At 39.7% G+C, this 25,505-nt stretch overlaps 1 protein-coding gene across 1 annotated transcript in view; it reads right to left on the bottom strand.

Annotated features, from left to right (window-relative positions):
* Positions 1-17,626, bottom strand: part of LOC111668269 (ephrin type-A receptor 6-like) — a 53,937-nt gene extending 36,311 nt beyond the window's left edge. Inside the window, exons 1-2 of the mRNA XM_023424283.2 lie at positions 17,089-17,626; positions 7,927-7,991 (exon numbers count right to left, since the gene is read on the bottom strand). Coding sequence (XP_023280051.1) covers positions 7,927-7,991; positions 17,089-17,254 — 231 coding nt within the window. The 5' untranslated portion in view covers positions 17,255-17,626. The remainder of the gene's footprint in view (positions 1-7,926; positions 7,992-17,088) is intronic.
* Between the last annotated feature and the right edge of the window lie 7,879 nt (positions 17,627-25,505).

The following is a 25,505-nucleotide window of genomic DNA, read 5'->3' as shown; positions in this document are numbered from 1 at the left end:
CCATATTGTTACCTACATTATGTACCTGTAATATCTCCAAAATGGGGTATTCAAGAGGAGTAAATTTTCCAAAGCTGCTGTGTTGAATGTGACACGCATACTTCATTGTAAAACACACACATATACATACAAGCGCACACACACTGTGGCTACACAGCCCTTAATGAAGAATTTATTGAATGCACTGCACAAAGAGAGAGAGCCAATAAAAGTAGATGACAGACAGAATGAGTTGTGCCATGAAGGAAATTGAAACAACTGAGGTAGAGTGTTCTCAAATGTAAAATATTAAATAACACTTTAACCTTGACTGCAGTGTGCAAAAGCAATTAATCTTATATTAATTAAGCTATCTAAATTAGCTCTATGTGACACCCAAGGGCTAAATGATTAATCAATCATAATCACTCCCTCTTTCATCTGGAACTCCAGCCACCCAATAATGCAGTGCCCGTGCCTTTATGATGTTAAGTGGACTCTGAGGTAATATGTAATCATGCATATATCATTGCTATCATTGCTGTGGTAAATATTTAAGTTAAATGAGCAGAATCTAAAAATGGAGAAAACATCTGGGTATAGGATTTAGTTAAAAACCAACCACTGTTTTAACTACAGTGTACACATAATTAACTATTGTATACATACCTACTACATAACAAGATACTCACACTAACCGACCACTTTAGGTGCCGCTGTGCTTTAGGTACACCTGTTCAACTGCTCGTTAACGCAAATATTTATTAGGCAAATCACATGGCAGCAACTCAATGCATTTAGACGGCTAGACATGGTCAAGACGATCTGCTGATGTTCAAACCAAGCATCAGAATGGGGAAGAAAGGTGATTCAAGTGACTTTGAACATGGCATGGTTTTTGGAGCCAGACAGGCTGGTCTGAGTATTTCAGAAACTGCTGATCTACTGGGATTGTCACGCACAACCATCTCCAGAGTTTACAGAGAATGGTCCGAAAAAGAGGAAATATCCAGTAAGCGGCAGTTCTCTGGGCGAAAATGCCTTGTTGATGCCGGAGGTCAGAGGAGAATGGCCGGACTGGTTCAAGATGATAGAAACGCAATAGTAACTCAAATAACCACTCATTACAACCGAGGTATACAGAGGAGCATCTCTGAAAGCACACACCTTGAAGCAGATGGGCTACAGCAGCAGAAGACCACACCGCGTGCCACTCCTGTCAGCTATGGACAGGAAACTGAGGCTACAATTTGCACCGGCTCACCAAAATTGGACAATAGAAGATTGGAAAAACGTTGCCTGGTCTGATTAGTCTCAATTTCTGCCGCGACATTCGGATGATAGGGCCAGAATTTGGTATTAACAACATGAAAGCATGGATCCATCCTGCCTTGTATCACCGGTTCAAGCTGGTGGTGGTGCTGTAATGGTGTGGGGGATATTTTCTTGGTACACTTTGGGCCCCTTAGTACCAATTGAGCATCGTTTAAACGCCACAGCCTACCTTAGTATTGTTGCTGACCATGTCCATCCCTTTATGACCACAGTGTACCCATCTTCTGATGGCTATTTCCAGCAGGATAACGTGCCATGTCACAAAGCTCAAATCATCTCAAACTGGTTTCTTGAACATGACAATGAGTTCACTGTACTCAAATGGCCCTCACAGTCACCAGATCTCAAGCCAACAGAGCACCTTTGGGATGTGGTGGAACGGGAGATTCGCATCATGGATGTGCAGCCGACAAATCTGCAGCAACTGCATGATGCTATCATGTGAATATGGACCAAAACCTCTGAGGAATGCTTTCAGTACTTTGTTGAATCTATGCCATGAAGAATTAAGGCAGTTCTGAAGGCAAAAGGGGGTCCAACCGGATACTAGCAAGGTGTACCTGATAAAGCGGCCCGTGAGTGTATACTGTATACTGGGACCCTAACCCTTGAATATACAGCCCAGGCACTAGCATGGCTAAAATTTAAAATTCAAACGTTCATTCAGTTTTCACTAGTGAGAAGCAGACTATTGTTGTAAAATACTGCAAGGCCTGTGCAGTGTTTTGGCACATGCCATTCAGCCTGTCATTTGTAATTTTTTCTGCTATACCGTGTAACAGTGGAAATGCTGTAGAAGTCATAGATGGGAACTGTTAGACTCACACTTGATGTGAGAGGAATTTCTTCAACATATGCTCTCTATATATTTCAGTGCCCTCCTTACAGACCTTGAAACAGAAACTTAGTATTTTTAAAGAAAGCAGGCTTTCTGGTTTGCATAAGATCAGCATTAAATAATTGGCGTTCCATTATGCATGCAAACAAGAGAAAATGGTGATTTGTCACTCTGTGTGCCTCAGTGTTCTAAAATGCACCCTTGGGATGTGGCATGGTTCAGAGCAGGGAAAACAAATGCAAACCGGAGTTTGAAAGATGAGCTGCAGCCCATGCTCTCTGAGGCAATCAGATATGCACCTACTAATCGCTCTGCCTATTAGCCCCAAGCTTAGCAGACTGCAGCAGACACAAACCAGGTTTTGAGCACAAGGTGTAGAACTAATGAATTTATTGGACTCGCACTAATATTACAATATCACAGTGGTTTTCTGAAGCTGGTCTGTAAAAAAATGCTCACTGATGACTTAGTTTTGAGACTGAGCCTATGATGAAATACTGAAGATTTGGAAAACCTATTTTAGGCCTGCTTTCTTAGTTTGATCCTTGAGTTTTTTCACTTAGTCTAAAAAGCGATTCAAATATTTCTATCAACACAATGACACTTGAATTACTAAAATTAGACCTGCCCATATGAGTTGTTATATTAACTGTTGCTTGTTCAGGTGCACTTTAACAAAGTTTGCAACACAACATTTAATGACTAAGGTAGTGATTTGAAGGAGAGGGTTGGTGAATCATGGAAGACTTCATCATTATTACTTAGTAGATGAGAGTCCCAGTCCCTCTACAGAGTTGAAGCAGTTGCTCAGTTTCGTATGGCAGCCATATTAATGTATTGGAGTGATGCAGAGTGGACTGGTTCTTGTGGCAGATATAGTTGCACTGGTGTGTAGCATTCTTAAGAGTGAAAAGCCCTTATCTGGACTGCATATAGTCCAGATAACCACACAATACAGAAAAATACAGAAACATACAGAAACATACAGTACACTTGCGTTGTTGTTATTGTACTTGTACTAATGTGAACATATTTTTCTTTGTGTTTTGAAATAAATTAAAAATAAATAAAAATGAAAATCATTTTTGAATTGTTTTTTTGTCATGTCACCACAGTAAAACATAGATACATATTAAATGTACTGATCAACCTGCAGCTCCTTTAACTGTACTGCCCAAAAATGTCAGTATATCATTACAGTCTGGATAAAATCATAAAAACACAACAGCACTGCAAAGAGAACAAATAATGCAAAAAAAAATAACAAAAACAAATGAAGAAAAAAAAAGAGATGAGTCTTTATGGGTTTTATAGAGCAATGGAAGGGGAAGATCTAATATTGCGTAATGAATCAATGTTTCTGCTACTTTATATGTACTTTATAGTTTATAGTTATGATTGCTTAAACACAAATTATGAAAAAATTTAACATGCACAATTTTGGACTTGAACGCTGTAGCTTCAGCTGTCAGAACAAAATGTCTCCTCTCTGTACTCTCTGTTTTTGTCCCAGTACTCATGAACAATGCTGGACAGAGCAGCTACAACCTGCACATTGGACATCCCAATATGTTTACTCCACATCCGGTCTGGACAGGTTTCAGAGAGGAATCCTACCCCTCAGGTAAAGTAGTATTCTGGATCCTGCTTTGAATGTGTTTTCAAATTGATGATGCCAGCTTGTAACAGCCCCTCTCTGACTTCATAGACACACACTTGAGCCTTCTCAGAAGCAGCTGCAAAAGCCCTATCATTGTGCAAAGATGTTTAGATCCTGAAAATGTGCAGTGAGTTTCTAACTATTTGTTATGACGGGTTTTCCTTTTTTATTTCCACCATGGCTCCCGGCAGCTTAAGGTCTGCACTCAGCTCCTGACAGGAATCTTTGACAGCTAAAAAACTCAAAGTTGCTGAAAAGTGGTTTAGATGGAACTTTTGCCTCGCAGATAAAGAGATCATCTTTCAAATCAGTGACGGCTGCAGAGACCAGGCTTACTAACATGAGCAGAAACCTCTCCGTTCACCAGCGGTGAGGTGACATACCTTCAGTTAAGTATTTAATTAAGAACCATCGCTAAATATTTCTTGACGATATATTTCTCTGAGAACTTTAATATCCTCTGCAGGAAGTAGAGCAAGGCGAGAAAGTACGGCCAGAACTCTAGATTAATTTCTTAGTTCAACACAAGTAGACTGTTTCACTTACAACTTTTGCCTCGCACAATAACTGTTCTTTTCAGCCTCTTGCCTTTCCTCGCCTACTCATGGCTTATGTATGTTATTTAACTAACCACACTAGCAATAATGGCAAAAGAACTGTGAGAAGGGAGGGAGCAAGAGAAGGGGAGCCTTTTATAGTGATAATGTAATGCTAATTTTGTTCTTTATTGCCGAACAACAATTAGACCCTTCAGTAGAGCTTTTACATTTGTCCATAACCTATGAACTACAGTAAGTGATCATTTGAATAAATCCTACTCACATACTGACATTGGACAATTGCTTGTTCAATCTCTGAAAAGCACAGGATATGTGAGACACTGCAGGCCAAAGTACATTTGAGCCTATTTCATCAATGCAGATGGTTGTGATTTTGGATCATCAGTGTCTAAACTCTAACCATAAGAGCAATGGACCAAGTGTATAAAGATGGGAACCCTCAAGCTTGACAATGCTACAAGCCTCACGTTCAAAAGGGCCACATTAATCCTTTGTGGCCACATGATTGATGGCTGTATTTATAAGGTGCTCAAAAAAAAAAGAATCCCTTAAACATCTTTTCTTTTCAGTTCATTAACCTTTAACCACCCTCTGTCTTCCAGCGGGACACTAGCACGAGAACTGTAGCCTTCTGGTAAAGCTGCATTAATAATAAAACAGGAACATATAGTAGATTTATCAATAAACTACTTTTCCATTCTCTCCAAAAGAAAAGTTTAACCTTTAATAAAATAATACAGCAGGTGAATTGTATTTTCTTTAATGTATAGGTATTTGAGATAACAAATAATTTGCTTTCTCTGTGGCGTCATAAAATCTTGTAACTCTATCCCTATATAATTGTGTAAAAATCTCAGTGAAGAATTGATGAAAAAAATATGTTATTACCAATCAATATTGACTTAAATCCAATCAACCAGTGTAACCTAATAAACCAGTGTCACCCATTAATGCTGATTGGACAGAAACACATTTGACACATAAACCATCACTGTCACAGATGCAACTTTAAGCCACAGACAGCGTCAGTTCTCAGGGCACTTTCACCATGGAAGGAAATTCAGTCTTACCAGTTTAAACCTCTGGCCATGTCTGTGCCCCGTGGACCTGAGGGTGCGGGGGGCCTTGCAGGCCCCAAGTCCACAGAGGTGCAAGAGGAGATTTCAGGAAATAAAGGCTTTGGTGATGATAGACCAATGAGCCACATATAGCAATATTCTATTTAATTCTATCATTTTGTTCTCTTTGGAAAAAAAGTTGGTTAGTCAGTTCATCCAGGTTGAGTTAGGGCAACAGAATTCAGTTTCAAGGACCTCTAAACTCCAACGAGATGCAAACAAGCTATTTTTGCTGAGAATTTTTTTTGCACATGTGTATTGATTGAAAAATTTACCTCTATTTATTATGTACAGCAGGAAAGATTCATGTGGAGTTCCCGTTTCAGGCAGAATTCTTGTCTGGGTATCAATGTGTCATAACAGTAGGTGTTGAAAAAGACTATAGGCAGTCAACAAAACTCACACACATGCACACCTACCTACATTGCACAAAAAGGTACTGCTGTATTAACAACAATGGTGGAGGCACTCAAACTGGTTTTAGAGGTGTGAGGTTTAGATTAAAACCAGACAATTTGTCACTGTCAGACTAAAAAGGGGGGGGGGGGGGGGGGGTTATGAAAATATCATTAAATCTCTGTAGTTGTGATGAATTATTGATTTGATGTGAATTCGGGTGGTGGCGTTGTGTTTTTGTTCAACCAATTAATGGCATTGTTGCTCCCCATAGCAAAAACCTGCTTAGGCTGTGTGCAAAGGAGGAGAAGCTGTTTTAATATTGGTTTGTGGTCCTGAAAATATCACAGTATTTTGTTTCTATTTATTGGTTTTGCTCCAAAGAATTTATTACACTTTTAATAATAGCCTGAAAGCACAGCTTCGCTACCACCTCGTGTCTCGAATTAGACACAACATCATGGAAAAATTATTGTTGTTGCTGATGGTTGCTCAGTCCCAGCTGAAACATTTGTTAGAGTGAAATCTACAACATTTGCCCTTCAGACCTGAACTTGTAAGAATGATATGCTCCAATTCAATTAGTTTAATCTCTAGATATTTTAAAGGCTTGATCAAATCTGTATTCATCACACAAAAACATTGTCGCAATTGTGTTCTATAAAAAAGACAAACAGTGAAAGCAATTTAATCAAGGATCTTTGGCTTTACGATTTTTTATTCCTGCTTTTATGTTTCAGAAATTGTCTCACTTTGCTTTCAAAGTGTTTTTTGTGAATTCTTATTCATATTATATTCAGGGCTAAATGTGATATAATCATTGGGTGCATATGAAGAGGTTTGGCCTTGTAAAATGATGAATTCAGGTGTGATTTTGAAAAGCTGCCCCCAAAAATGGCAGCTCCATTTGCTTCTATGGTTGGCCACAGTTAAGTTATGTTGTGTTGGTTTAAAGAATGACATCAGTGTACAGTAATTTTCCTATCAAGATTTTAGCTTGACATTTTCTCTGCAAGCTGACCCAACTGAGGCTCAGTTTGGTGATTTGGAGTCTTGGTTAAAAGTGGGCAAATGATTGAAAAGTGATTACATATGGCCATTCCTTAAACAGCTTTTTATTGAATGAAGTGAAGCCTGCAAGCTAGGTATGTCAGTCTACTCACAGGGCTTACAGCTTTCACCATACTTAAGCCGTCAATGCTCTTCTCACTCTTTTGCTGCGTGGCAGCTGTCACACAGCTCGCCTGTCACTTGTGTTACCACTGCCACTGTACCACTGCCACCTCCACCTCAGCATCCACCTGTAGGATCTGAGTCTACCTGCCCCTCAGGGTGAAATTGGTATTGTCACTCCTCACCCCCCCGCTGTGCTGTGCTGTATTTGGCTCTGCCTTGTGTTGGTGAGGTCAGAGCCTAGATGCCAAGCATCAGTGCTGCACATATTCTGCATTCACATAATAATCCATTCCATCAGTCTTGGCTGACTGAGCTATATTTCAATGTGAAGCAGGTACTACATGCTGTATAATAGTAGTATAAGTATAGAATTAAAATGCTGTTGAAACAATTATATGCAACTTGGACACAAAAAACTTTTCAACCAAATTCAGCCCAGTTTTTACCCAGACACTTAGATACTTTTTGACCTGCAAATCACCAAATTAGTGCACACTGGGTGACACATAGGTCTGACTTCTGTCAGGAAGGTCGACGAATAAAATATGTCACCTTTTACTTGTATGATTTTTAATGAGACCCAAGGTCCTGTCTCCTGTCTGTATCTGACATAAACACAAGACAAACCTTGACTAATCTGGCTCAAGGGTTCAGTTTTTGGGAAGAAAGGGTGGTAGGTCAAATTTATGACAGTCTGGATTTTTAGGTCTAACCTATGCAGTATGCTATATGCCAATAAATCATCAAAATGTTTTATTTCATTTTCTATAGTTCATTTGTTTGACTGCTTAGATTCAGCGTAGGCAAGTTTGTTTTACCAGTAAATATTCTTATAGTATTTTAAGCAGTGTCAGTGTCACTCACCCCATTGACGGGATAGGTCTTCCAGTCCAGTTCTCCCAGCACTGTTGTAGTGTCCAACAGAACCACTAGAGAGAGAGAGAGAGAGGGAGGTGGTGAAAGAGAAAAGTAAAATGGAGGAGAAAAGTTGAAAAGAGCGAAAGAGCGACAGTATAAGCACAAAGAGTGACAGGAGAGAGCAGAAAGGGGAAGAGTGAGAGTGCAAGAGAGGTTGGACAGTGAATTTAAAAAGAAGAGAAATGGAGGTGACAAAATAGGAAGAGAGCAGACAATAGTTATCAAACTGTCAATGAGGAGCTGACAGAGCTGTAAAGCCCTTATCAGATTCAATCACCTATGAAATAACAGCTCTTAGGAAAGTCCATAACAACACAGATCCGCCCTCCATCTAAGCTGAAGTCTGGAAGATTAGTACTCTCCTTCTCAGAGGTCAGGAGTTTTCTGCTACTTCACATCAAAGATAAGCCAAAGATAAATAAAGAGGAAAGATGGAAGGACTATGGAAACTTTAAATATTTAACTAAACCAAATATGACTTGATTAAAAACTAATATAAGAAAAATACAGTCAGTATGCCAACAATTATGAATGATGACAACCTTTCATTAACAATATCACATTGTTTGGAGTTAACTGAAGTTCCCAATTGCGTCTATTAATACTGCATTATTTTGTCACAGCCCAGTATCCCAAGGAATTATGCGCATGTTGGATGATTCTGCACCAGTTTAGGTCTAGTTCCAATTACCAGTGTCAATACAGGAAGAGTGTGCCCTATGTGTAGCAGGGTGATAAGTAACGATGTGGAAGTTGGGCATTTTAAGTGAAAGTAATCCAGAGTATTGGAGAATCCTCCAATATTGATATTCTTGTTTGGCAATAGTGTCGGACAGCATCAGTGAGATATTGTAAAGAGGTTTTGTAGAGTGTTATGTAGAACAATGTATGGATTAGTGAACATGTGATGCATGATAATATCAACCTCATTGCTCTGCAAATGAAAAATCGCAATGGGGAGATTCTTCCTTGAAAGTAAACAAGTAAACACGTTGAAGTGCACCCACCCATTGTGACCCACATCATTCCGGTCGTTTGAAAACCTGAACACTCTCATGTGTGACATGCAGGTAAATAGACTGACCAATCAAGACAGATGGATGAATGGATCTCTCACACTCACACTCACACTCACACTCACGCTCAGTTCAACCATATTTGCATTCTGGGTTAAGTGTGTATTCACATCCGTCAGAACCAGACAATAGTAGCCCAGCAGTGGCTGACCTGTCACACTTTGCTCATTTTATTCTGTGTAGTGTGCATTAATGGAAAATAATCGACAGAGCCAGCTATAAACATGACGCACAAAAAAAAAAAAGGGGATATTTTCTTTCATTTCTGCAAACCTGTAACCATTTGACATTTGCCGGAAATTTGACGTTTGATCAGGAGCAATAATCAGTTCAATCAGATCTATGGACGCGACATCATTCTGTGTGTGTGCAAATTTATGCCGCGCACCAACACACTAGAGAAAGGGATCTCTACTGAATGTTAAGGAAAAAGACAAAACCCACCATCATCACAGAGGTTCACTTTAATTCATAAAACTGTGACCACATACAAAAACATTTGTAGTCAGTGCTGTCAGGTGGAAGTGTTTAGTCTGCCGTGCTTCTCAGCCAAATCCCGCAATATTTAAGACTCTAATAGTAAGTTTGACATGGTGATCATTTAAATAGACAAACATGTTTGATGGTGCTTTTCGGTTGAGCATGTTAACCTTGTTTCTTTGTGCGCATCCATGGCCGCATTGCGTACATACAGGTATAACAATCTTGAGCTGTCTGCACTCTGGTCACGGCTCAGGCATGAAGAGAGCCATTATCTGGCCCTTGCTAAGCCCCCTGAGCCAATTTGATATGATGAATGTGCAATTTCCTTTGTCTCCACACAGCCAGTTAATTACAATCTCTATCAATAAAGTGTGTCCCACTTCAGTGGTCGACATTACAGAGCAAAGAGTCACATCGTCAGACGACCTGTCACTTCAGTGTACGGCAGACTTTGCCAAATCTGGACTAATTTAATGGGGTTGCAACTGTTTTAAGAACAAGTTAGATAACCAGAGAAGATACACTTTGGTGAGACTAAATGAACCTCTTCAGTATTTACAGAGACTTTATTTTGTCCTTGATCCCCAGCTGGTAATTAAAGACTGAATTATAATAAGATGGTCTTGCCACTGTTCAAAAGGACTACATAGAGGGAGGGAGGGAGGGAGAGAGACTGTGAGACAGACCAAGAGAGACAGAGAGATATTGATTTTTGACAAAATTAGAAAAACAATCTTTCTTAACCATGAGAAATGTTCCATACCATGTTTGACAGCAGCACATTTTTTCCACCAACTCCCTCCACTGGTTGTCTCTTTGTCTCGTATACGCAAGCACAAACACACCCAAACATACATACACAGTAATGTAGTCATAAAATAATTAAATTCCTGCAACTATCTTTGGAGCCAGGAAATAATAGATGACCCAAGACCACAGTGCTGAATTCTCACTCAAAACACACACACACACACACACACACACACACACACACACACACACACACACACACACACACACCAGCACTTATCAGGAGGCTAAATCACATTACTCTTGTCTGGGTATTGTGTATGGAAACATAATAATCTACAACTGTCCTTTCTGAATTTTCCTGACCACAGGAAAATTGACACATTTTAGAAAATAAGGTGCGCACAAGTAATCTATATCGTAAATTGCCACAGTCTCTTTTGTGATATGTCAATGATACAATTATGATACACCAATATTGCAGGATGATGTGTTCAGTATATGCCTGAACGAGTCTTTAACTCTGAATCCTCAAGCTGAACTGAGTGTGCTGAATCTTTAGTGTTACTGACTGAAGCAGTAGCTTTTAGCATTGAGGCTTACATAACAACCTATGTAATCAGACACAACAACTCTTTGAACCATACTGCAGACTGCGAACATAACTTTTGCTTATAGTGTAAATATTTTGCAGAGTTTGAGTACCACTTCTTGTCTGGTAAACTCACCATGACAACAAGACACTAGGAAGTTAAGAAATCGCTCTAGTGTGTAACTCCCAAACTTGTCACTTTTTGCATCAGTCTACTGTTTGTGTAGAGATTAAACAAGAGGAGCCACGCTTCCAATTTTTATGCTAAGCTAAGCTAACCATCTCCTGGCCCTAGCTTCATATTTTCTGTACAGACACGAGCATGGTATCAATCTTCGAAATGAACTCTCAGCAAGTATTTAAACAGATATTATGATGTAATAATATTGTGTATTGCAGAACTGACCTCTATGCCATATCTTTACATAGAAAATAGTTGTTTGCTGCTATACTATTGTTTATAATCTCCTTTACAGATAATTTAACCTTTGATTCTCACTGCAACAATCCTCTTGTTGAGTCAACCAATTGCATGGCAAGGATTTTCCAAGAAAAAAAACACAACACGATATAAGGTTCTGTTCAGTCAAACATCACATAGACGTTTCATTGACAACAACACTGAAAACAACAAAGAGTCTTTACCAAGCCATAGTTTGCAGAAAATTGCTCTGTGTACTGGGTGACACCTCACTGAAACCTGGGCTTGAGCTGAATGGAAAAGCCAGACATGAAGTCAGAATACTCAATTATATAAGTATTTGGCTGAGGATAGTCAAGTAGACAAGCACTTGGCTGAGATCTCCCAGAGAGACTGGCATTTCTTTAAGGGCCCTTGAGTTTTTTTTTTTTGTTGTTTTGATTTTAGTTTTTTTTTTTTTTTTTGCAGTTTCCAGGATGTGGTTTCAGAAAGCCACTGGGAGAGGAAGAATCGTTATTTTCTATATGAGATGATAATAAAAGTCGACAGCAACATCTAATTCACCTGATCATGACACAGATGATGCGGTGTTCATGTATTAAAAGAGGAAGACAGTGCAGCATCTGCATAAATGCTACTGCTGTGTTGGCATGAAATGGTCACAGAAATGTTGGGCCTTTTAAAAGGCAAACTAGATAAATAAATGCTTGAGTATTTGGTGATTAGTTGATTAACAGGACATTTACCAATTGTAGTTTCAGTAACTGATTTGTGTTTGAGCAATCTATTAAGAAAAAATACCAAATATTTACTGGTGTTGCAGATGTGAGCATTTGCATGTTTGTAAACTGAATAGAGACTTTACATAGGATGAGACAAACAGGCATCCACTTCAGAGGTTACAATGAGAAACTTAAACTTTCATGATTTTACGTTCAATAATTTTTACTTTGTGAACATACAGCTCCCAAGAAATAAAACAAGTGATTCTTTATTTCAATGTATTCCACAGGGATCAGTTGGCCAGGATCCTGCCTTTCTACCTGGGACGTGCAGCTTTAACCTCAGCCTTTAGCACGCTATCATGTATGCAGCCATCGTGTGCATATTTGAGACCTGTTTCAGTTTCTAAAAGATATTTCACACTCGTCTTTAGTGTTAGACCAGTCTTTATTTGGCTCGTAGATCAGTCTAATGCAAGTCAGACTGTTTCACAAAAATAAACAATGACTAATTTTATGCCAAAAAAAATAACCTTGCCCCCAGGCTAACTCAGGTCTAAGACCAATGTAACAATGGTGACAATCAGTGATTCTTCCTCTGCTGTCTTATCCATACTGTCCAAAAGTGTCGCTAAGAAAAGTAAACAGCGACAGCACTACTTTATTCTGAAGGCCAAGTTTTAGCGTCTGTTGACGTGTAACTTGCCGTTAGCTTGCACATAGGCTGTATCGTTAAATCGTTAGCAGCTAGCTAACGGCTCAACCATTGGTACACCGAAGGTTTACCCATTAAGAAGTAAAACTTTTTTTAGACTGCTGTCATTCAAACAATCACTAGAGACATTGTCGGCCTAACCTAGCTTACCTGTGTTCTCTTGGCTGTCATTGGCCTCTGTCTGTCCCTCTCGGGCTGCTGCTGGGGGGCTGCTGTCAGCGCCACTCCGCTCTCTAATACACCGTTTATCCCCCAAGACAGAGGTGACTGCCCACCGTACATCCCCGAGTACAATTTCTGTAGTGTCTTTCCTTTTCCTCCTAGCTTTTCCTGTGGTCTGCCTCGTCTTTTAAGAGTTCTTCTTTTAAACATTTCTTTCTTTGTGTCTTGAACGATAATTTTATATCTTTTTTGAACATCTTTGATTCTTCCGTCAAGGTGGGATTGACACTGTTTACTGTCGATGCAATTTTTTCCAAATGATATTTTCATTTTTATTTTTTCAATCTTCGCTTAACTTCCCAAGTAAAACATCCTTGTAACTGTTGAATTCTTCCTGTAAACAAACATTTTCAGCTGGGGTGAACGAAGCTGAGCGGTTGGAAGCAGTGACTCGGTCGGCCATTTTTTTTTATTTTGAAAAAACTCTAAATTTACCCAGAATTCATTGTACCATAGTCAGAGTTAAGATAGTCAAGACCAAAACTGCTTTGTGCAACCGTGTGCAACGGATAAATTTAGACCTTTATCTGAAGTCTGACTATGTGTTATATTTAAGCCATAGTCAAAGTCTGTCTTTGTGAAACCAGAAAGACTACATCTCATCTCTCTGACTTTCCCTTAGTCTGGGAGGACATACACAAGTGATTCACATTCATTACAAAACTCACTCAGATAAATTACACCTGGCTAACGTATATTAGCATGTTCTTGCTATATTTTAAACTCCTCTCTGTGTCGTTTTTTTTAAGTTTCCCCTGTGTGCATCCACTCCTCTTCAAGCCTGTCACCACCACAGGCAGACAGACATCCTGTGGGGAAAACTGAACACACAAACACACACACACACACACACACACACACACCACACACACACATACATGCAAGACACACAGGAAAATGAAGTGAAGGAGACTTTGACATTTGGGTAGTGAAAGGGCTCCTGTCGTCTATGAGAATGTGTATCCTAAACATTAAACATTCAGGAAGGAAAATTAAACTGGCCTGTGCAAATGTGTGAAGCGGATGATGTCAAGAGCAGGTTACATTTTGGTGACCATTTACCCATGTGATTTATGAGGGGAGATAATATTATCATGTCCATAAATATGCAACTGCGCACAATGCCCATGCGACTGGAAATGGATTTTTGAAAAGTGAGAAATTATTCTGATACATACGTGTCAACCACTGGGCCAACATAATAAAATTCACATGTTTCTTACTTAAATATAACACAAGTATCTGTGAGGAAATCCTCTTAGGACTGTATGGGCCAGATTCTCTTATATTTCCATCCTTAAATGTATGAACTCATCATAGAAGGCAGAGGCAAAAATAGGCAACTCAAACGCATCAGGCCACGTTGAGGTGCACTCAGATTTTGGAGGTGAAGAATAATGTCAGAATTTCCTCCATAATTTGCCTGATGGAGCTTCGGTCTGTAGGTTTAACAGTGCACAGCATCTAAATGTGAATTGTACCATCTCAGTCATCCTTTTTCCCCATCTTTTTTACATGGTTGTCAAATGAACAGGGGTGGATCGCAGAAGTCCCCTGACCAAGTCTGGAGTATGACAGCCCCCATTAAGAGTGTTCATGGACAACCTGACTATCACTACAACATCTTGCAGCAGGTGGATACTCCAAGGCCCAGAAGCTCATCAGTTGTGCAAGAATGAGCTTTACACCAACAGAATCAAAGTCTCTAGTTCTGAAAATGGGGAAAGTGGTGGACAAGTTCCAGTTCTCACTGTCCAGAGCCACCATCCCATTGATTACAGAGCAGCCAGTCAAGAGCCTCAGAAAGATCTTTAACTGCAACCTCAAAGATGCTGCTTTTCCCGGTCTGGCTCACCAAGGTGGACAAAACAAGCCAGCTGGGGAGGTTCAAGGCCTGGATTTACCAGCATTCCATACTACCCCAGATCCTGTGGCCTCTGCTGGGGTATGCAGTGCCCATAATGAGAGTTCAGTTGTGAAGATAGGACTACCTTGCAGCTCCCAATCAGTGGCCTCATGGAAGAATTCATGGTGTCAAGGAGACAGGAAGATGTTTAGTCAAGAGAATCCAGGGATCCAAAACTGCCATCTGCCAGGATCCAGGTTTGGAAACAGCACAGACAAATCTCTGGATGTCGCTGAGTCACGGTTGAGACAGAAAGCATTGGTGGGGTCTATGGCAACAGGACGAGCAGGCACAGGCTACTTCCAAGTGACCAGGGTCAACAATGTCTTTGGCGAAGTGGGGCAACACCTTATGCATAAGGAAGAGCAGACAGGAATATTGGAGGTATGAGCCAGCAGGATAGGGATGAGACAGCCTGGACTGGATAGGAAAATGCACTGCAATGGAAGATCACCTAGTTCACCATTTGGCAAGCAGACTTCCATCACATCATGTTCTTAGTCCAAGCTGTCTCTGATGTCCTGCCAAGTCCAGCAAACTTTCACATCTGGGACAAAACTGGGACACATTCCTGCCCTTGTTCTTCTGGGAGAGGATCTTTAGAACATCTCCTTAGCAGCTGCCCAAAGACCCTTGGACATGGGCACTATCACTGGTGCAATGACCATTTGCTTAAGGCAGTCACTGAGAGTGCAGCCACAGCCATCAGCATCTCCTAGACCGGCCAAAGAACATCATGTTCTTTAGAACTGGAACCTAGCAGCAGCTGTATTCCTAGCCTGGATTATTATGTCAGAGGCCACCAAACAACTGATCATGCTGGTATTCACAATACTCTGGAAAGAGTGTATAGACAAGGCCAACGAGAGGAAGTGCAGTAAGTACCAGGAACTCATGAAGGAGCACAGAAGGCAAGGTCGGCAAACTTGCTGTGAGCCTCTGGAGCTGGGCTGTTTAGGATTAGCAGGGCATTCACTCTGTAAAGTGTTAATGCTAATGGGAATCACAGAGGAAGACCATCAGAGATGCTACTGAAGCTATGTAGAAAGCCACTGCTTTGGATCAAGAGGGCTGATCCATGGGCGACTGCGGCTGGATCACAAGCTGGGGTCTAGAGCTGAACGATATGCACTTGACCATATTGCAATTTCAATAATATTTTGATTAACTGTTCAGTCCTGCTGGGGTGTGCCCCCTACTGAGGTCACTGGCTGGGTGTCTGATGTTGAAAGACATGAAACAGCCAATGACCCCAGGCTACATCACTGATGACACATCCCAGCGCAACTGCAGGATGTATCGTTCATCTATGTATTTTGAGACAGAATACATTGAAAAAGTACTTAAAACATGACTGCCAAGGATGTGTGTTTAATATTATACATTATCAATGATAAGGAGTGCAGATAGATCAACTGTGAGCTCCTGCTAAACAGCACACTGATAATTTCACATGCTTTTTGAGGTTGTGAATGTATCTTTAAATTTCTATTATTTGCAAGAGCCAAATTAATCTATTTTGAGACAGAGTCAGTGTAAAAAGTGACCAAAACATCATTATCACTGCATGATTACTCTTTCAGAGCTGTGTTTTTTAAGCTACACAGTATCAGTGATTAGGACAACAGATAAATCTACTGAAACCAAGACTGATACTGATATCGGTTCAGCCAACAAATTGAAATGTTTACATGCATTATGAGGATTTAAGTGTATCAAATGTGTTTTTTGTTGATGTTGTTTGACAAATTCCAGATAGATCCACTGTCATCTCATGCTAAAACCAAGAAAATGACATATCATGGTTCAACCAACAAACTGACAAGGAAATAGCAAAACAATTGAGGTAAAATATATTACTCACTCAGTTGCAATTCTATTACTTAAACAATTAGTGGCCTTATACACAAAATATAAAAATATTTATAAAGATTACACTGTACTCATCGCGGTAAGATAAATGAAGACATTATATTCCTTGTTTAAAGTCTTTAAAATATAAATTGATTCGTTTTTATGATTGCACAATGTAAATGAGATTGTAATGCAAACCTTAAGTTGTGTTTTGCGTGTGAGCGTGCGTAATGGGTAATGGGCGTGTGTGTGATGGGGAGAGCAGAGAACCAGTTTTGTTGGAAAATATTTTAAGATGGTGAAATGTTTGTACACCCACCTTTGTTCTAAGTCTGTAGTGAGATACAGTGACGCCCTTTATACTCACCTTGGTTTGTGGTTCCCGGGTCCGACAGGACACTTTTAAGCAAGAACAGAAACACACAGTATTTCCCACCGGAGCACATCGTTGAGTCAGACACAAGTGCGCTCTGGACTGAAACGTTGCAGACTCCAAAATAGATTCCCAAGATGAAAAGGTAAAGAGGTTTCATGAAAGAGGTTACTCTGAAATCTTCCCAGTGTCCAGACTCAGAGGGTCACTGTCAGATCCACAGGAGTTGTATATGTCTTTTTTTTTTTAATTTTATTCAGCCAAGCATCCCGAATCCCTCCATGTGGAAACGGGGAGACAGACGACATAAACGACCAGCCATTGCGCACTAAAGCCCGGCGACTCGAGCTGTATCAAGTTAAAAAATAAATAAATCGTGGAGTAGTTGTCTGTGAACCTCAAAACACGACGCCGACAGACGCAGACTATCCCAAAAGTGTCCAAAAGCGAACTTCCCGGATGTGCATTTGCGCTTAAATCAGTCTTTTTGTCGTTTAACGTTTTAATCCCAAAACGGGAGAGAAAAGGGAGAATCCCGGACTTCCCATCTCACTTACAACCAGAGCATCCCTCACTGTCTCCGTATCTCTGTATCACTCTCTCGCTCTCCCTCTCTCTACCTCTCTCACACACACTCTATCTCTATCTCTCTCTCTCTCTCTCTCTCTCTCTCTCTCACACACAGGATAGGAGGGATGCTCTGGCGCAGACAGAGGTTCAGGAGCCAACTCCATGTGTGCAAATCTAACTTGGTCTTTGTGACATTTCACCTCATTTTTCACTTTACATCACGTAAGACGCTCGGTTCAATCGTCGGAATGTGTGGGCTTCTTGTTATTGATTCCAGGGGTTGGGGGGGTAGATGGAAATATGAAGCTATTATTAGACTACTGTATCACTTTTGTGCTATGATGTAGGTTATACCTGCATTGGATTATGTTGTAGGAATAGTAATGTGTCTGGGGCAGTTCCTATTTATGGTGGCTGGGGAGGAAGGCGAGCAGACAAATAGTATAACTTGATATAGGGCATGGTGGGTTGAAGGTGCGCGCACACACACACACACACACACACACATTTACACATTTACATCTTATGAGTCACTTCACTGCATTGTTAGCAATACTCAGAAGCCCATTCATGTAGCTACTGTAATTGAATGATAATCTTGCTTGTCATAATAGATTGGTGCAACACAATCAATTCATTTATGTTATTCCCTTTTTGAAGACTTTATTGCTGTTTATTACAGGCAGTGTTCTCCAAGAAAAATCATTTGTTTGTCCAAATAAGAACTCAGTACAAACAGAAAAAATTAAAATACACATACGCAAATAACATAACATCGAGCAAAAAAAAAAAAGAAAAAAAAATGACACAGACATTAACAGGATTACCATTTTAATCATTTAATGTACTTGTGTGTTCATTTACATGTTTCATATTTAAGTCACAATGTGGTTGATATGTCTCGGCAGTGACTGAGCTTTGTTTAAAGCACATCCTGATACAATGGGCTTCATCCTTCAAACACTGATACCTGTCCTGACTAATGGCCTGTGAGCTTTAATCTGTAACACAATATTGGAGATGACTGTTAATGGGAGTCCACTGGGAACCACAGTCAGGGAGATGATATAATGACCCTTCTAGAGTCAGAGCTCAGCTGTTGGAAGATGAAGGTGCTGCTTGGACTGATGGGTTAAGTCACTCACTGTCTGTTAAAAAGGTGACAGCTGAAGTCAGGGTTAACAGCTCAATAATGTTAGCATATGGTTGAGGTTACAAGAAATCTGTTCCAAATACCCAGAGAAATAAAATATCTACAGTTTGCCTTGTGCAGACACAATGAGTCCAACAATGACTACAAAACTTCTCTTCTTTGTTCTTTGTTGATCTTTGTTGTCTTCTTGGGCTGCAACAGTTTTAAAGTTAATGTCACAGTGAAACATTTCTTAGAAGTCAAACTAACATATCTTGCAGGTTGCTAATCAAGGCTGCAGCATGGGCAAAACAGTAAACTGCCTGGGGCCTTGCTCATTCCTCTTGCATTGCTGTCTTGGTTGTGTTTCTGAGGCTGCATTCACTTTTAATGCAGAATGTGGACATATCAGTCATTTTTGAGTAGAAGGGAAATGTTCATTTTTGAAATTTACTTTTTTTTCACCTCCTTGAGTCTAGTATTTTCAAAAGAAATGGGTATGGTACACGATGTAAAATATCTGTAAAACATTTTTAGACAAATAAAGACATAGAATGGGGTAGTGTTGTGTTTGTTTATGCAATTTAAGATTTAAAAAAATCTAATAAGGGAGCCCAGGAAAGATAAAAGCTGGTCCCTTCCAATGAAGACAGCAGGGCCTATCTTTTCTCTGAATGCATCTCAGTGGGCTTCCTGAATAATACAGCATTTCAGCACCATGGACAGTGACACCAGACTGCAGAGAGGGTTTGCCTCTGTGTTAACTTACTTTGTTGAAAAAAACGTTTTGTTCAGATATTCACTTAAATCCAAGTATGTGTGTGTCATCTGCAAAGCACAGACAGTATTAGTCAAAACAAAACTGTAAACCATTTTTCCTTATTTCCATATATTTTTTTCCAGGGTCTCTTTCCTTTCCTCCATTACAATTTCCATCCACTGCTAGAATTGACAGGTTAAAATAGAAGGAGATTAATAGAGGGAACAGTTTGGATTGTATCCTTACAGCATTATCGTGTTTAAACTCTACGGTACAAGACCATATAATAACTGAAAATAACTATAAATGCCTAATTCATTGTGTTTGCAAACTTTGATGGACTGTAGTCACTATAGGCTTAGTCCCTTTGTTTTATTTACTTTTGTTTTCAGTTTGATCTTTCTCTCTGTTGTATCTTCACTTTCTACCTGCTGTTTCAAACACTTCAGGCATGTGGCTTTTCAATCTAATGCTCAATTTTATGCCATTTGCTTCTTGCAGAGTGAAAGGAGCATAACTGTTTTTCATATTTTCCTGATTCTATTTTTTCTATATGAGCAGTGGTGCTGAAGGATGGCACAACTGTATTTGTTTGTCCGTCTGTCCAAGAAACATTTTTGTTCAGAGCATGACATCTCACCAAAGTTGGCCCGTTCCCCGACACTTGGATTGGGTATTCGTGAGTTTCAGAAAGATAAGCTCTAATTTGTTTGGTGCTATAGCTCAACTTTTCTTGGCCACATCAATAAATATAAATCAATGACATGTAGCTCTTGGCTGTGATTGTATGTGTTAATGGTTAGCACTGGATAAAGCATTATTAGAAGTGCAAATCATCTTTGATTCTTGCTGAGGAGCCATGAATGGAGACGGTTAAGAGGGATGGTGGACAGCAGCTGCATTTTGAGTGGACTATCCACCAGTTATTATAATGAATGCTATTATTATATATTCTGCTAAAACCTTGAAAACTGTGCAAATATTTTTCACTTTCCAGGGCTATGACCTTGACTGTCTTTCAACCAAGGTCTATATATTATACAATTGTATATATATATAACACATGAATAATTGAAACTAAATTCAAAAACCAATTTTTTCACTTTATAGTGAAAATTATTTTACTTTCATTGTATTGTTTGTGTCTGGTCTCCATGAATAGTTTTCTTTTAAATGAGTGAGAAAGTAAAATAGAATCACATAACATTTTTTATTGCTCATGCTTACAGAAAACATCTAAAAAAATAGATCTTACAGGAAAGGACCAGGCAACAATAAACTGAAGAAAAGCTGTATGCTTAAATACAGTATTTTTTTATTAATATTATCATTAAACAGTTAATTTGTGAATGCAAATATATATCTGAAATCTTTTATGTTTAGTGTCTAATTTCAAATCTGCATTATTTATGAGATAAACTGTACAAATTGAAATCTTTACGCCGCAATTGTTGATTCCTGTAACTGCTACATTTAAGGACATGCCTTTGACACAAAAAAACTCAATTGGAATAAAGACACAAATAACTCACCTGACACACAATAGATGTATGGAGTGAATAGGTTCATGCTCTGTTCACAAGCAACAATACCTCAGCACTGCGCGATCGATTTTTCAATTTTTCCAGTGGCTAACAATCACTTTAAATCCACCCACCAGAGCACCTTCAGATCTTGTGCATCTTTAAGTTGAAAACCAACACATCTTGTTGCTCCAGATACTAAAACACAGATGCTGCTTCCCCTGTGTAATGAGGACTTGAGGCTGATTTACCATTTCCACATTTCATTTACAAAGACTACATAAGATATTGAGAACACTGTTATTATTACCTTTTCACTTTAGATGGAAATAATCACATTTTCCAGATACTGGACGCAATTGTGAGAAAAGTGACTGTTAACAGACAGTTTCACTGTGATTGATCAATTCTGCATATATGTGAAATGTCTTCATTTTAGTATGGAGCATCAGAAAAATAAGACTCAAGGCCAAGGTATGCTTGAAGGAAACTAATTCTGGAGGCAAAACTGTTCCAAATGTCCACCCTCAAAGGTAGTGCGAAAACCCTGCTGTCACATTGTAGAGAAGGGCAAGATGCAATAATTGTTCAAATGGACATAACTGCAAATTTACTTTTCTTGGGATAATTGGTTGTGTTGCACTTGGTTGTATGTGTGAAAATTGACAAAGGGTTTCGCATGAAGAATGAAAAATAAAAGCTTTAGGCAGAAGTCCTGCTAACTTTCTCATCTACTCACATCTGGCCAATCACTGCTAAGCAGGTGTGAATGTTAGATTGCCAGTTTGTAAATACCTCTAAGTAAATGTGAGGTTCCTCTCCAGACATGTTTTAAACAGTGCAAAAAATACTCTGCAATTATTAATATTTTGTTTAACATGATTTTCCCAAATTAAAAATGAAAAAGAAATGGTGCCCCACCCACCACTGTTGCTTGCACTAGCATGACAGGGGAAAGAGCAGAACCTAGCTGGGGAAACGTGTCAGCCACAGCCACATGTTTGAGCCTCAGACTCAGGAGTTTTTGAGGAGCTTGTTGTGTACCAAAATTGATGACTGGAAGACATATTAGCACGGTAAGCGAACTTATATTGTGTGTTAGCTTGTAACTCGCCATAGTTGACACAGTGTCAGTTGTTGTGCTAATGCAAACTCTCACTCTCTCTACTGGCAAGATTTTGGTGACTGGTGAGAGAGCAGTGCATATCAAAATGGTAAATGTTAAATGAAACATCAGAGAGACTCAGCCACATGTTTAAGCTTCAGTCAGTCCCAGACTCAGATGAGGAGTCGGTTGTGACCAAAATCTGCAACTAGTAGACGTATCAGAATGGTTAGTGTAGTTAGCATCTTTTATTTGTTTATGTTGTTTGTTAGCATGTAACTGGCAGTGTTAGTGTTCTGATGCAAACTCTTGCTCTGTACAGACATGGTTTTGGGTTTATTTTGCCCGCCCCCATCCTCGAAAGTTGACGGGATAGGTTCCTTAAGTATGACATATGAATCCCTGGCTGTCTGAATCCGTTTTTATGAGACTCACATTGGTTCACTGCAGTTCCAATGTGGAAATGTGCAGCCATGGGGTTGACTGCTTAATCTGCTCATGATATGTCTTGCATTACATAAAAAACTCCATATGGACATGTTAACATGGTTAAAAACTTGATTTTCATCAGAGGGGGTCTTTAAATGAACCAAAAACAGCAAGAATCAGAAAAGAGAAAAAAAATGTAGTAGTGTAGTAATGATCCTTTAATGTCACAAAGTGAGCAGAGTGGAGTAGCTCCAGCAGTGAGAAGTCTTTCAAGATGCCAGGACAAAACGACCTGTGAAAGAATAAACCCTCATTAAGTCCTGGATAGGGATTATCACTCTTCAACTGCAGACTGACTGGGACCATAAAGAGCTTGAGAGCATCATTTCCTCCAATCCATTTACTCTTACACATCTCCTCTGCTGTAGGACACCACACATTGTGCGGCCTGATTATTCCTGATTTTGTCTGCCTGTCAGTCTACATCTTTATTTGTCCTCCACATTTAGAGTAGCCATCCTTCCTCTCCCTCTCTGCTGCTTTGCCTTCTTTATATCCTGTCACACTCTTCAACCTCTCACCTCTCTCATTTTCTCCCTCTCTCCCCTCAGCCTTGTTGTTCATTCCCTCTGCCTCCCTGAACACCTCCTTTGCTTTTTATTCTTTCCCTTTCACTTCCTTTCCACAAACAAGCTGTTCCTTCCCTTCAGATCTTCTGCTGTAGCACAGAGCCACTTACCCACGCACTTCTTTCCCTACGTCCATCTTACTCTGTTATGTGTGACCTCACTCTTTCCTCTCTCTTTTTTAAAAAAAAAAATCCTCTCACTCTCACGCTCTCATTCTCTTCCCTCCTCCCATCTCTCCCTCTCTCTGAATATTTCATGATTTGGTGGCACAGTGCTGAGGTGAGGAGCCTTCCTCTGTCTAGAGCTTGCACAGCACAAATATTTACTCCCTGAGCTGAGCGCACTTCAGTGGTAGGAGAAACTAACAGTGTGTGTATGTGTGTGTTTGTCTTATATGTAACAGTGATTACATGTGGCATGGGCCCCAGAGGGGAAAGGAGGTCTCATCCTACATTGATGTTACTGCTCCATTACACACTCTCTGAAGCCTTCTAGGATAGATAGATAGATAGATAGATAGATAGATAGATAGATAGATAGATAGATAGATAGATAGATAGATAGATAGATAGATAGATAGATAGATAAAGGAGGAGAAGAGAAGGAAAAGGAAGCGAAATAGAGGTGAACAGCAGAAAATGTGTGAGAGAGGACGGGCAATCTCATGGTGCCTGTGCATTGACAAATGTCTGTTCTGTTTTGGCTGGCGAGAATGGAGCTCAATTGCAGGTCTGGAGGAACATCAAAACACAATTAAGGGCTGACATGGAACTGGTCATGCAGAAGAGTGAGGACAAGGGAAGAAGAAGCGAAGCTATAAGGAAGAGGAGAGCTCGGTAAAGGGAGAAGGACAAGAAAGTGAGATATTTGGGAAGCAGACACAATTGTATTTTATTAGCAATGATTAGAGGAAAAGTGGGAAGGAAAGTGATAGGAAAGGAACAGTACAGTTTCATATAGGAAGTGTGTATGTGTGTGTGTAAAGGGCAGGAAAGAGGCTCATCACATGAATAACCATTTCTTGTGTACAGGAATTATAATGCATTTAGAGAAGCTATAATTTAATTTTCAACTAAGTGATTCTGAAATTTTCTGTGCATGAACTGGTTCAAAGTCAGTGTGCAGACACCACCGTCAATTCCAATTTCAGATTATGAGGAGTGGCTCCAAGTCCAAATGAAGTCAATTAGCTATGTGGGTTCTCTATAGACCAGATTACAGTCCATGCTTCTAAAGGCAGCAGATGAATGGATGGCAATGTGACAGTTGTTTGGTTGCTTGGTCCACCACTTTGGTCTGGACTGGAATATCTCGATGGCTATTGGATGGATTGCCTTGCAATCTTGTAAAGACATTCATGATCCCCAGAGGAAGCCTTCTGACTTTTATCTAGTGTAACCAACAGGTCAAAAGTTGGTTTTGTCCAATGGACTTGAACTCATGTAATGTGGTTGGTATTGCTTCCTAATTTTCTTTAACTCCAGCCAACTTTATTTTATTGGGACAAAATAGGTCTTCATTTTGAGTCACAACAGAATCCGAGAGTTATAATTTTTCCATTAGCATTCATTCATTTGAGAATTATAATTGATATGCTTGAAAAAGCTGGATTTGAACTGTCAAGTGGCCGTATGGTAAACCTGAGAATGTTATCTACCTAAAGTCACAACAGCTTCAAGGCTGTGAAGTCATCAGCAAGAATCCTAACTTTAACATTACAGTCGAGTGGACTAAGCCTACCTTGACTGTAACCACAACTTCATTGCTATTAAATGGAACAGAGAGCACTGAGTGCAGCTCAGAGCTGAAAGAAAATGGGCCATATGAAAATGAAGTCATGTCTATGTTAAGTTTAATATCCATTCTAGGCTTGTTCTGCCCTTTCGCAAGCGTGTAGTGATTGATAAGCTTTAGTTTCCCTCAGGGAGAAGTTTCACTTTAGTCAAATGCAAAAAGGTCACAATTAACATTTTGCTAATGTTTTTGTGATCTCCAGGAAGACTAGCTACAACCGTGAAAATAAATAGATACACATAATAAAACAAAAACAATGCAGATATCATACATTATAACCCTTTCAAAGACATGCAAAACAGGAGAGTCCTCATGAGGTCATCAGTCACCATCATCATCATCACGTTCAAAAAAGGAACATCACAAAGTTTGAACAGAAGAGCGTAAATAAGGTTAGTTATGCCTCGAGTCTGACCTTATATCAAATCAAACTGTTTACCAGACAAGCGTAGGAGTCAGTATTGCCTTT

Source organism: Seriola lalandi, unplaced genomic scaffold, assembly GCF_002814215.2.
Source record: "Seriola lalandi dorsalis isolate HSWRI2012SDOR001 ecotype SW California unplaced genomic scaffold, Sedor1 jcf7180002054735, whole genome shotgun sequence".
Classification (NCBI taxonomy): Eukaryota; Metazoa; Chordata; class Actinopteri; order Carangiformes; family Carangidae; genus Seriola; species Seriola lalandi.
This window is presented reverse-complemented; position numbering and strand designations above follow the sequence as displayed.